The sequence below is a fragment of the Acinonyx jubatus genome, chromosome A1, assembly GCF_027475565.1.
Source record: "Acinonyx jubatus isolate Ajub_Pintada_27869175 chromosome A1, VMU_Ajub_asm_v1.0, whole genome shotgun sequence".
NCBI lineage: Eukaryota > Metazoa > Chordata > Mammalia > Carnivora > Felidae > Acinonyx > Acinonyx jubatus.
In genome coordinates, this window is record NC_069380.1 from 132,437,727 (window position 1) to 132,451,790 (window position 14,064).

At 46.9% G+C, this 14,064-nt stretch overlaps 1 protein-coding gene across 23 annotated transcripts in view; it reads left to right on the plus strand.

The window, feature by feature from the left end:
• MAST4 (microtubule associated serine/threonine kinase family member 4) overlaps positions 1–10,853 on the plus strand; it is a 556,148-nt gene extending 545,295 nt beyond the window's left edge. For all 23 annotated transcript variants that reach the window (XM_053223443.1, XM_027040714.2, XM_053223445.1 and 20 more), the window contains 3 exons: positions 1,852–1,988; positions 3,925–4,106; positions 4,449–10,853. In XM_053223443.1, the coding sequence (XP_053079418.1) occupies positions 1,852–1,988; positions 3,925–4,106; positions 4,449–8,329 (4,200 nt within the window). In that variant the 3' untranslated portion in view covers positions 8,330–10,853. The remainder of the gene's footprint in view (positions 1–1,851; positions 1,989–3,924; positions 4,107–4,448) is intronic.
• Positions 10,854–14,064: the final 3,211 nt, after the last annotated feature.

The window sequence follows — 14,064 nt, forward strand, 5'->3', positions numbered from 1 at the left end:
TGTCTTTCTCTCCCTCTCCCCGCCCACACCGCCCCTCTTTCCCTTTCATGCACTTTCTCTCTCTAAAATAAAACATTAAAGTTTGGATAGACCCTTTGATTCACATATGTAATCTAAGGGAAATGACAGAGACTAGGACAATGATTTATGGAGGATGATATTTATGGCAAGTCTTAAAAGAACTGAAACGTAGGAAATAATAACAGTAGGAAAATAGTTGAATTTTGATTCACCCATCTCATGGAATATTATACAGCAAATAAAAATTAAGTTTTTTAAAAATTGTTAATGTTTTTGAGAGAGAGAGAGAGAGAGAGAGACCACTAATGATGGGGGGGGGTGGGGAGAGGGAAACACAAAACCTGAAGCAGGCTCCATGCTCCGATCTGTCAGCACAGAGCCCTGCATGGGCCTTGAACCCACAAACTATGAGAACATGACCTGAGCCAAAGTTGGATGCTTAACCAACTGAGCCACCCTGATGCCCCCAAAATTATGTTCTTAATGACTATTCAGTGATGTGGGGAAGGTTTTTCAAGTTCTATAATGAGAAATGGAAAAACAACATAAAACTAAATATTAGATTAATTAAGATTAAAGTTGTTGACAACGTATGTCTGTGTGCATGCATAATTCATACATGCCTAAAAAAAGATTAGGAAATATACTGAAGTATTACCAGTGTTAGCTGGCAATAAGTTTCTCAGTGATTTTTATTTTTACTTATACTTTACAATTTCTTCTTATAATGTCATGTATTACTTCCCAAATTGGAGCAGTGGGAGCTGGTGGTGGGGGTAGATGTTAACATTAAAACAATCAATCCCCATTGATTTGGTCCCTGCCCCCACCATACTTAACTCCCCATCTCTTAGTACCACTTACAGCTGAATTGCTAGGCGTTTTTTGGGCATAGACCTTTTAAAAGACCCTGCTCCTTTTACTTCTTATCTTTTTGAGGTAATCAGGGCCATCTGTGACTTTGAAAGGACATGTTTTTCCCCTGGTTATTAAGAAATTCAAGAAGAAGTCATTAATGCTGGAGCAAAGGGGATCAGTTCTACCATCTGCCCAGGGCGCCCCTCAGCCTAGCTTCTGACTCCTCTCTTCTGTCGACCCCCAGGGCCTGCCCGGCAAGCCCTGTCCCAGCACTGAGTGAAAGTCCCAGAATTCTACCAGGAGTTACCTCCCCATACATGACCTGGTTAAAGAAAGGCTGTTTTGTACTCGCTGGCGTAAACTTCCCAGCTCTGCAAGCTGACGGGTTCTATGGTGCCAGCAAAGGAATCTTTTAAAATAATTAAAAATAAAAGTCTCATTCAGTTTTGCTGGTCTATGATTTCTAGGTCAAAGGAAAAACACAAAAAGGAGAAAAAAGAAAAATAAATCAACCAACAACAGACAGCCCCTGGGCTCATTTATACTTACTACATATGGATGAAGATCACTGTTGTTTATAGAGTCCTTTGCCTGTGTCATACTTGGTGCTGCAGGCTTTACAAACTCCATCCCGGGTAATGCACACACGAGCCCCTGTGAGATAGGTGTGATTCTACTGCTGGATAGTGCACGTGTTTGAGGCACAGAGAGGAGAAGCAACCTGCTCAGGGCATGCATAGAACTTGGATTGAACTCACATCTGTGGAGTCCAGAGCCTGCCCTCTCAAAGAAACCGAACATTTTGCCTTCGTGTTCTGTCAGGGTGCCACTGCTTAAAAGGCTATTTAGACATGGAAGGCTCTTGTATGTACGTCCTTACGTATCTTTATTTGTTTTTGAACGTACTTTCCCACTTCTGATCCTGTGTGCTCCCAGATTTTCCCTTTAATACCACCCCATTTTTTTTTATAGAGTGGAAATAAGGTGTCAATCACCACCACCCCATTTGAAAACACGTCCATCAAGACGGGACCAGCCAGGAGAAACAGCTGTAAGAGCCGGATGGTGAGGCGGAGCAAGAAATCGAAGAAGAAAGAAAGTCTAGAAAGGTTAGTTAAAGCAGGATTTTCGTGGGGTTTTAATATGCCCGTGTTGGACGAAAGTTACTCCTTAATTTAAACAATTATATATGGGAAAGACTCATTTTTCTGTGAGAAATTTGGTGCTGTGGTTCAAATATTAATAGATTAAAGTTCACATTCATAACAGCATTTTTCACAGTGAAAAGATTTCCATAGTTAGATCGCAGAAGAATTCAGATCGCATTTTTTTTTCCTGTATGAGTACCATGACCAGTGCTTTGCTGTTTGTTGGATTTCAGGTGAGTTCAATGTGAGGCCCCAGACCTTCAGGCAGTTTTTAGCATTAAATGTACACTCAGTAACGTCTTTTACATTATCTGAGAACAAACAATTGCTTTTTTTTTTTTTAACAGTTGCTATTTTTTTAAATGCCAGATACTCTAAAATAACAATATCTCAAAAGCATCCACATAAGCTTAAAAATAAAGGTTTTTGTTTTACTGACTGCCGATGTAACTGGCTTACACATTTGCGATCTGGGAGGCGCTGTGAGTCCTTTTGTACTCTCTGCAGACGCCAGCAAGATGCGTGTGTGTGTTTCTGGTGGGGACATTTCTTGCCAGGCACCTGTCTGGATGGGCTCCCCATGTGACACCACAGCAGCATCCCTGTTTGGCCCGCTTGGATCTAATGTGTCTGATTGTAGTGAGAGGGGTTTTGATGACAGAAATGTGGAGAAAGAAGCAAATGAAAAAGGGGTGCTTATTCACTCCAGGAAAGACAAAGTCCTGCAAGAAAGGAAATGGAATGATGCTTCGCATGGCCTAGCTGTGAACAGTGTTTAGAATATAAAAGAAAAGCTCCACCTCTTTTCTAACTGAAAGTTTTGTTTTAGCTCTAGAGGGAGGCGTAGAAAAGGGGGAAGTGTATTTGGTCTGAAGGTGGAAGGGGGTTGTGTAAGAGTCTAACTCTCATTTTCTGTCCTAGGAAATCAGTAGATCGTTTCTAAAATTGAAAAACGAAAACTTAACGAGATTACTTAGCAATATGCAGACAAATAGGAGAAGTAGCTAAAGGAGTAGAAAGCAGTTTCTCTGGGGAGTGGGCCAAGGGCCGAGCAGGGGAGTTGCTGTCTGTCATTAGGAACTTGATAAAATGATTTCATTGTTTAACCCAAGTACATTTATTGCATTTATTAAACTCAAATAAAACACACACACGAATTCTGAGATGGGGTCTTTTGTATTAATGACTGATTCATACACTTTTCTTAAAGTGTGCTTTAGATTTTGATTGTGCTTTAAGTTAAACAGAACACACTGTTTCAAAGGGGTGTAGCAGCATGTAAACCTTTGCTTAAGCTCACTGGCGGGGAGTGAGGCTTGCCTGACCTTAAAGGTGAAAGAGCTCTCTACAGCCACGTGTACTTCTAAGTCATCAGAAGCTTTTTTCCCCCCTTTAAGATATGCTTGTTGAGCACTAAATACTCATTTGCTTCTGCTGCCGCTATATAGTGTGTGGTGCCCTGCTGATATGATAAGCTTCAGTTCACCTTTGTCGCTTTTTCTATGTAAATGTACCGCCTACATGGTCATTAGGAATATTCAAGAGCCCAGAGTGGAATAAGCACAGCAAACAGCTGTGGGTACAAGACACCCTCCTCATAACCCTGACAGATAAATAAATGAATATATATTTCCCATGTTTTCTATTCTTCCTATTTTGTTGCTTCTTCTTAAAGTATTCGGAATTAAGAGAACTTCCGTTGTACATTAGCAAAGACCCTTCTTTTCTGAGTCATAAGGTTTTTAATATGGGAGTGGGAACCTACACCTTAGTGTGGGGTCTGACACCATGTCGCTGTACTGGCACATAGGTGTGAAACTGAGCACACCCATATTGTGGGGAGACAGAGGGGCCCTCTATGTAGAATCTGATTCCTTTGTTTTTGTTTCCGCTCTAGGAGGAGATCCCTTTTTAAAAAACTAGCCAAGCAGCCTTCTCCTTTACTCCACACCAGCCGAAGCTTCTCCTGTTTGAACCGGTCCCTGTCATCAGGGGAGAGCCTCCCAGGCTCCCCAACGCACAGCTTGTCTCCCCGGTCCCCCACGCCCAGCTATCGCTCCACCCCTGACTTCCCATCAGGTGAGTGAGTCTCCTGGCCCAGACAGTAGGGGAGAGGTGGGAGGAGGTCAGAGTCACTATCTGAGCTCCTGAGGGATGGGAGGCTTATTCCAGCGTAATGAAAGAAGGTGTAAGTGAAAGGATAGTCATAAGATATGTCTATTTAGACCATTAAGGCAGGAAATACGGGGTTGAACCCTGATGTGGGGGGAGGTTTACCTGAAAAGCATTTTTTCAATAGAGTTAGATGCTAAGACAGTTTGCTGACCTTGATCTGACCCGACCTACAACCGTTTGGGTTGGAAGCATGGAAAGAAAAGGGATGGAGTCCATTGCTCATGGCTTTTTGTTTTCTACCCCCAGGTACTAACTCCTCTCAGAGCAGCTCCCCAAGCTCTAGTGCCCCCAATTCCCCAGCGGGGTCAGGACACATCCGGCCCAGCACCCTACATGGTCTGGCCCCCAAACTCAGCGGACAGCGCTACCGTTCTGGAAGGCGGAAGTCGGCTGGCAGCATCCCCCTCTCCCCACTGGCCCGGACCCCCTCTCCAACACCACAGCCCACCTCCCCTCAGCGGTCACCATCCCCTCTGTTGGGACACTCGCTTGGCAATTCCAAGATCGCTCAAGCTTTTCCCAGCAAAATGCACTCCCCTCCCACCATCGTCAGACATATCGTGAGGCCCAAGAGTGCAGAGCCCCCGAGGTCCCCACTGCTCAAGCGCGTGCAGTCAGAGGAGAAGTTGTCTCCCTCCTATGGCAGTGACAAGAAGCACCTGTGTTCCCGCAAACACAGCCTGGAGGTGACCCAGGAGGAGGTGCCGAGGGAACAGCCTCCACGGGAAGTGACCTTGCAGAGCCTGGAGGAGAATGTGTGTGACGCCCCTTCCCTGAGCCGTGCCAGGCCTGTGGAGCAAGGCTGCCTGAAGCGTCCTGTCTCCCGGAAGCTGGGGAGACAGGAGTCTGTGGATGAGCTGGACCGAGAGAAGCTCAAGGCCAAGGTGGTGGTGAAGAAGCCAGATGGTCTCCCAGAGAAACAAGAACCCCACCAGAAATCCCATGGACTTGGGAGTGATTTAGAAAACCTCTCTACTTTTAGGCTGGAAGAGAGAGAGAAGAAAATCTATCCAAAGGCTTTAGAAAGGTCAAGTCATTTTGATAACAAAGTGGCCTTGCAGGAGGCCCCATCCGTGGGCAGCCTGCTGAAAGGGGCTCTTCACAAGCAGGCCAGCATTCGGGCCAGCGAGGGAGTGACCTCGGAAGGGGCAGCGGCTGGCCATGGCCCAGCACCTGGGGACCACAGCCAGGGCATCTGTGACTTCAAACGCACCTCTGCTCCTGGCACCCTCCAGGACACTCTCTGCCACTCGGCTGATAGGTCCAGCTCTGGGAAGGGTGAAAACACGGAGAAGGCCTCCCAGGCCAAGGAGTGTCTCCGATGTGAGAAGTTAGACAGCAAACTGGCCAACATCGATTACCTCCGAAAGAAAATGTCACTTGAAGACAAAGATGACGGCCTGTGCACTGTGCTCAAGCCCAAGATGACGTCTAGTGCCCACGAAAGCCTGCCCGGGAACCCCGTCCGGTCCATGGGTGGACAGCAGGAGGCCCCAGTGGCCTCTGAGAGCCGAGCATTCATGAGCAGTGCCCACACGGCTCAGATCAGCACTGTCTCCTTTGTCCCTCTCAAGGCGCTAGCTGGGCGGGTGGACGGTGGAGTAGAGAAGCCGGGCTTGGTTGCTCCTGAGTCACCCGTCCGGAAAAGCCCTTCTGAGTATAAACTGGAAGGTAGGTCTGTGTCCTGCCTGAAACCAATTGAGGGCACTTTGGATATTGCTCTCCTGTCTGGACCTCAGGCCTCCAAGACAGAGCTGCCTTCCCCAGAGCCTGCACAGAGCCCCAGCCCGGCCAGTGACGTGAGGCCCTCTGTGCCACCGGCTCTCCCCAGCACCGGGGGCAAGAAGGGTGAGATGGCGGGTCAGAGGGAGCCTTCCCCTGCTGGCTTCAGGATTAATAAGTCCTACCTGCTGGAGCCCCGGTTCCCACCCCCCAGCCGGGGTCTCCAGAATTCACCAGCAGCTCCCGTGCCTTGCTCTGACCCAGAGCTAAAGCGGGATAGGAAAGCTTCCCATGCAGCCAAGAGCACAGTGACGGTCATGGAAAGCGATCCCCAGCGGAGAGAGGGGGGCCCCAGCAAACACCAAAACCATAGCCCTGACACCAAACTCCTCCCCTCCCTGGGATTGATCCCCCACAGCGCGGACCCATCCAGGTCACGCAGCCTGCTGCTGCCTGAAGGTACCGCCTCAAGAGAGAAGCCAAGTGGGAGGGAATCCTCTGAAAGGGGCCCTTCCACGGCCAGAAGCGAGCGGTCCGCTGTGAGACCTGACTCCCACAGGGATCCCTCTGTGGAGTTGTATCCTCCAGAAGCTGCTAAAACCAGTGACAATTCCAGAAATCTCCCCTCCGGGGAAAGGACCCGTCCAGATTCCTACACTCAGACCCAAGCCCTGGAGAAAGCATGGGCACCTTGTGGGAAAACAAACCACAGAGATGGCCGAGATGAGGTGAGGCCCCTGGCGAGGGAGGACTCCTCTTTGCAGTCATCAGGGACTCCTCATGAGAGGGAGCTGGGCAGAGGAAGAGGTGGCCCAGAACCCCAGCCAGAAGCTCCTCCCAGCCGGTGGTCCCTGCAGCCACCAGGCACTGAACGTGGGAAGGAAGCCCAGCTCTCTGCTTTCCCATCCTTGCCGAAAGACGGTCCCAAGGAACCAGAAAGGAAAGAACAGCCTCTACAAAAGCACATCAGCAGTAGCTCTCAGCCCCCGCTGGTCACCAAAGAACTGCCCAGCCTGGCCACTCAGCAGCACTGCGGCTCCCCAAGCCACTCCTCAGGCAGAGAGCCGGGGGGCAAGCCCTGTACTACAGAGCCCAGCCTGGGCCTCCAGGGCCCTCCCAGGCCCGCTGCAGTGCATGGTGAAAGCAGCAGCCCTAAGTCTGGGCCTGGCCCCGACTCCATCCCCGCAAAGTCTAAGCACCCTGACAGGGCCCTCTCCTCCCAGAAGCCAAGCGTTGGGCCTGCAGCAGGCAGAGAGGCTGCAGCCCAGCCGCAGGTCGGCCCCAGCCGAGAAGGGAAGGACAGCAGTAAGGGTGTGCAGGAGGCCTTCCCTGCCCTCCCAGGCTCCCAGAACACAGCCACCAATGCGATTAGCCAGGGAGGAAGTGGACCCTCAGTTCCGCTGCTCACCGAAGGGGGTCCTCTAGACCCTAAGCTAAAAGCCACCGGTGGCAGGCGGTCCCCGGAGGCACCAGAGAAGCCCACGCATCTGCCGCAGCAAGGACACCCAGGAGGGGGTGAATCGGCGGACCAGAAAGTTGCCCCTGTCAATGAAAAGCAAAACGTGTCTCCAAAGCACCCCAAACCATCCACTGTGAAAGATTGCCCCGCTGTGTGCAGACAGAGAGACAGGAGTCCAAGTTCACAGGCTGCCACCGCCACGGACAGGAAGTCTGAGGGGAAGAAATGCACTGAAGCACTTTACGTTCCAGCAGACGGCAGGAAGCTTGAGGCCAGCCTTTCCCTGGCACCCTGCGAGGCCCGGCCAAAAGGCCCAGAGAGGCCGGCAGCTGCTGTGGGGAAAGGCTTGCCAGAGGCCAAGGGGAAAGTGCTGAGTCCCCAGAAGCCGCTGACTGAGGCAGGCAAGCCCAGCGGCATGAAACGGTCGCCCTCGGCCACCGGACAGAGTTCTTTTCGATCCACTGCCCTCCCAGAAAAGTCTCTGAGCTCCTCCTCCAGCTTTCCTGAGGCCAGACCGGGGGCTCGAGAGGCTGCTGCAACTAGCGGTGACACATCTTTGGCCAAGGCCAGCGGGGCTGCGGCTAAGACCCTGCCCGGGGGCGACGGCAGAACCCACATGACAAAGAGCGACTCTCTGCCATCCTTTCGGAGCTCCACCGTCACCCTGGAATTGCACCACCCCAGCCCGCCCGTGGCAGGGGGAGCCGGCCACCGGGACAGGGCCCTGTCGGTATCTGCCACCACAGGAGAAACCAAAGGCAAAGAGCCTGTCGCAGCCCCGCCCTCTCAGACTAGGAAACAGAGCGTGGGCAGAGAAGTGACCAAGGCATCCCCAGCTCCAAACCCTGACCGGCCCATCGCCCTTTCTTCTGAGAAGGACTTTGTGGTGCGGCAGAGGCGGGGGAAAGAGAGTTTGCGTAGCAGCCCGCACAAAAAGGCCTCGTAACGGGGCAGGCCCCAGGCCGGACTGGGGAGACCCGACCTGAATGTTTACCTGAGTCTTGACTACCTTGTGAAGCCAGCACTGTGTGGGAACGCCCGCCGGGCAGAGCCTGGAGCCCCTAGGCAGAGCGGGAGAGGGAGAGAGAGACAGAAAGAGGGGACCTTCTTCCAATTGCCTTCCCAATTGTAACCCATAACACTGTTACCAGAGAGGGTTTGTATGAAAAACGAAAACAACAACAATAAAGAAACACCTTTACAGTGGAGGGTTGTTGAGGATAAAGATTTTCTCTGTAAATACCTAGCAATGTGTTTGGTTTGGGATGTAGAGTGATACCTTGCTGCTGATGGCGTTGTTTACCACAGCTTTTTCTTTTCTTCTCTTTTCTTTTTTTTTTCCAGTAGGATTTTTGCTTTACCACTTATCATCACATAGTAATGAAGCAAAATGGTTAAAACCGGGTGTATGTAAGAGTATAGATACACTCACACTCGTGTGTATATACACATCCACCCACATGTTTTGGTCTCTGGTTTCAGAGACTATTTCAAGACTACATTTTTCTAAGTTAAAACATTCTGAGTAGAGTTCAAGATGAAAGAAAGCCCTAAATACAGTAGATGGTGAGTTTGTGTGTGTCTTTTTAACCCAAGATTTTGAGAGTACTGTATCTGCCTACCTAGATTTCCAGATCTTAAAGCAAGAACTACTCTAGTCACTGCATTTGGACTCTTCCTCCATTAGGAATGGCCGGAACAAGCAGAGCTAACCATATTCATATTACAGTCATCGCAGTGGACACTTGATCTTGGGTCCAACTGTCTGAAAGGCCAGTTATCCTTGTCCGTGGGTATATATGTCGGGTCTTCACCCTGGGTGTAGTGGAGGCTATAAACACACGTCAGCTTTATTTCTCTCACTTTCCCTTCTTTTCACGCTCTTAAACTCAGGCCTTGATGCTATGAGTCACTAGTCCAAGAAGCACACATTTTGTAGTAGTCTTGTTGCCAGCCCTGCTCTTGAACAAAAAGGAAAATTACTGGCCACACGCAGATCCAATAGTACTTAAGTTGAGTAATAAGCATCAGGCATTGGAAGAGGTTTTAAATTTGCATTTTTGAGGGAAAGGGGGGGTGGATTTTGGCATCATAGCATATATATTAATGAATAATCAGGACATCAGATACATTTTAATACATAGCTGGGGCCTTATGTTGTAGATGAAGCTTGCTGTTTTTAGCAAGTTCCTGGGTTTCACATTCATTTCTGATGCATCGAGTAGCTCCATACATTTCATAACATGATCTCTTTATTTGTATGCAAAAAAAAAAAAAAAAACGTATTAATAAAGAGCAGCGTTTTTTAACAAAAAGACTTGGTGGAGCTATTTGGTGCTTGAATGTGACCGTCCTTTTTACTTTTGCTAAGCCTTATTTAAATTTTGTATACCATGGAAAATGTAGACTTCGTCAAATCATTTTAGTGCTGAGGGGGTTTTTGTTTGTTTTTGTTGCAGTTGTCCTGGGGGCCTGTTTTGTATTGTAAGACGGCACTTGCTGACCTAAGTACTAAGGCACTAAGAGAAAATACACACAGATAAGTATTTATAAGATGTTTGGGATCCATAGCAGGATTTTCTGTTTTGTTTTTCAAGAGGGAAAACAATTACCAATAAATACAAATTCAGCACCCAGACCCCCTCGGATGTCTTAGTAGCCAAATCATTCATCTAAAGCACAGCCTGTGGATTGTAAATTATTTAGCAGGGCTGTAAACCCTGCTCCAAAAACAAAGGCATCACTTAACTGACTGCTGGGTTGTCCTTCCTTGTAAAATGAGTTGGCAAACAGAACCAAAAGTCCCCCCCTGCCCCTGTTTTCCGCCCCCCGCCCCCGTGTAGTTTTAGCCATTCCCCATCACTGCGTTGGGAAATGGTAGAAGCAGCGCATATTTTAGAAGAACTTAAATGGGTTTCCCAAGTGGTCTCAACATTTATAATTCATATCTGTGTTTGGCAGTTGTCACAACCCAATCATCTATACTCAGACATCACGACAGGTGTGTCGGGGAGGGAGTTCATGGTTTACAGCCTTTGCTTTTTAACTGTCCAGTTTCCTTTAAAGCACAACTAGCTGCCTGTTTACAAATGATATTTTTATGTATATTTTGTATAGTGTATTATCATTTTGGCCAAATATGTTTTTGCATTTTGGATGGGTAAAGAGTACTTAAGGTTGCATTCATGTAATACCTGTCTGTTGTTGTTAACCTCTCCAATCAGCTGGTAGAAATTCTCCTGTGTTCTATTTGGTCAGTCTCCTGTGATTGTAAGATGTGCTCCTTAGTAGTACTCCCAGCTGTAGATTTACCAGCTTAAAAGTTTGTTAGGATCTGTGCAATAAAGTGTTTGCAGTCTTATTTTCTCTAAGAAATTCCCTATGGATGTCATAATTGTTGTATATTGAACACATATTTATACTTATGCAGTTGCATAACATTGAAATAAAAATTTAGCATGAAAAGATAATGACTGATGTTTTTCTTACATCTACACATACATCTCTAAAGTGTTACTGAATATTACTGTGTATTATGGGAAGCATGGGTTTTTTGCAGGTTGCTTTTTGTTAATTGGACTGGTTTGCTTTTTTTTTTTTTTTTTTTTTTTTTTTAGCTTACACAAACATGTTCTATTCTTGAAGATTAAGCCTCCCTATAATGCCTTCCTACGTTTTGTACCAACCTTATTCCTTGGCCACAGAAGTTACCAGCTTCCACACCAAGGTCGCTATCTTTTTTTACGGTCTCTTCCTCAGTGAAACCATCTCCTTCAATTCCCCTGTTATCTCCTATTACCTTCCTCCATCAGTTACCAATCAGTTACCACTGTGCCCTTTCATCTTGCATTTCCTCCTTTCCTGTGTGTTTTCTCGTCATCAAAAATCACCAAAACTGGCAGAAAAGAAAGAAGCAGCCTAACATTTATTTTCTGCCTTATATATATAAATATGTGCATAGTGCTGGGCAAGATGCTTTTCATTTACCTTCTCATTTGAGCCCCAAACCAGATGATAGTGGCATCCCCATTTTACAGATGAGGAAGCAGGCCCAGACAGGCTCTGCTGTTTGTTTAATATACACCCTGTAAAGAGAATTTGGATTAGAATCCAGATTTTTTTCTGGCTCCAAAGCTCTTGACCTTTCTAAACATTATCAGGTGTCATGTAATTGAATTCAGATCTAGGCTCCTCTGTGAATGATCTAAGCCATCTCATTGTCTCTTTCTTTACATGCAGAAAAATCATATGGTGCAAAATTACACGTTTGGTGATCGGTGGGAAACCACGAGCCAAGGATGCTAATTATTCTCTGTAGTAGGGCTCCTTTATTAATTCTAATTAATCAGCAGGCAATTTTCCATCTAGCATCTGGGGATTCATAACACAAATGTAACATGAAAAAGTGCAGCTTTATTAACTATAGAAATTTGCTTCCTCTGGTATCGGCCAGGCCTTAAGGAACTCAGTGGTCAGGCAACACTCTAAATCTATTTACCCATCTATCGGTATGGTTTGAACTCATGACTCAAAGTGATCATTTGTGTTCCTCCTGTCTTCTACCCCTACCCCAGTGAATATTCCATCTTCTGTATCTACAAAAGCTAGAAATGCCCAAAATGCGTTGTTGAAAGTCAGTTTCATGACTTTATGCATATGGAAAGTCAGTCAGTCTGGCTCAGGTTCAAGTTCTCTGACAGTTCCGACTCCTTGGACCCGGGACGGGAATCTTAGCAGCAATCCTCACAGAAAAGCAGCGTCCTCCTACTGACTTCTGGGATGTGTGTTCCAAAAGACAAGATGGCCATCTCTTGTCACAGGCTGGCCGCGGGACTCTGTCCCAACACGTGGATGCAGGCAAGCACGTCAAAAAGGGAACCTGCTCCCAAATCTGTCGTTCTCTATGTATTTGGTGACCTGCCAGTCAAGTCTGTTCAGACACAGAGAAAAGAAAGATATGTTGTATATGATTACTAGGTACTGCCCCATACTGCTTTACAGAAAGTCTGGTAACATTGTAAAGCTGAAAGCCTCTCACAAATACTCATCTGCTGTTACATTACGCACTGCCCGGAGATGGCTGTCAGTAGCCAGGAGGTGAAGAATGAAGATGCTTACGATGCCTGAAGCAAGCATGTTGCATTTACTGCGTCTTCATATGTCAGGCTGGCATCACCATATCCTCCAGCTCTAACCTGTCTCCAGAAAAATCCTTTGCCTGAAAATTCGGCCCCTTTGGAATACACGCGCTGTGTTACACAGTGCTGTGCCGAAGTGACTTTCCCAGGCTGGAGACAGATTTCTACTTTTTGGGACTAGGTGCCCATCCACATCCATCCGTTTGATGCTGTCCCGGTAGTGCAAGTCCCAGCTCCTCGGCCTGCTGCTCTGTTCACACGGACATCCTTAGAACAAGCACGGCTGTCTGACCTCAAAGAAAAAGAGCAACTGGTGAAGCTTGGGCTTGACCGTTTGGATTTAAAAACGCAAAGCCTTGGGGCACCTGGGTGGGTCAGTGGTTAAGCGTCCTGATTCATGGTTTCAGCTCTTGTCATGATCTCCCAGTTGATAAGTTCGAACTGCACTGCAGCATATAGCCTGCTTGGGAGTCTCTTTTTGCCTTTCTCTCTGCCCCTCACCTGCTGGCTTTCCCAATCAATCAATCTCTCTCTCTCTCTCTCTCTCAAAATGGATAAATTAAAAAATGTATATTTTAAATTTTTTTTAACATTTATTTTTGAGAGAATGAGACAGAGCAAAGAATGGGAGAGGGGCAAAGAAAGAGGAAGACACAGAATCCGAAGCAGGCTCCAGGCTCCAGGCTCCAAGCTGTCAGCACAGAGCCCCATGCGGGGCTCAAACTCACAGACCGTGAGATCAAGACCTGACCCAAAGTTGGACACCCAACCAACTGAGCCACCCGGGCACCCTTAAAAAAATTATTTTAATAAAAGAAAAATAAAAATACAAAGCTTTAGAAAAAGATTGCCTCCTTTTTTGCTATCTGTAAATTCTCACATCCAGTGACCTCTTTATTCTTCTTGCACCTTTGTGAAAAAGCAAAAAAGTCTTAAAAAACAGCAAAACTCATTGCATAACATGGTCATTGAAGGCAAATTAGAAATACAGAAGAGAAGAAAAATGAATCCCTGCCATCCAACCAGCCGCTCATCATTCTTCAATTTATATAGGTTTTTAATTTTTTCAAAAACCTGAAATAATAGTGGAGGTGAGGTTTGCTGACCTCTTCTGTTTAGCCTTGAATCACAAATATATTTCAATGTCTATAAATATACTGTGCAATATTGTTCATAATGGCTACATGGCATTTCACTTTATGGGTGTGCTATATTGCTTTCATTCACGTGCACGTGCATAGATAGCCGAGAGCCTCTGATACAGACGATTGGGTCGTCCCACCAATTCTCAGCCGGCTTATGCCTGAGTTCATTTAATTTATCCCCACACTTCCTTTTATCCCCCCTCCCACCCTCTAGGCAGCCATGTTAATTCATGGTTTATCTTTTTGTGCTCTTAGAAAATACTGGTATATTGTTTTGTATGCGTGTATTTTTAATTTATAAAAGCTATGTTAATATGTCATTTTGGGTTGTTTTTTTTTTTTTTCCCCATCAAGCTCTCTCTCTTGGCCCGCAAACTGGCCCCTGTACCTGAAGGGGG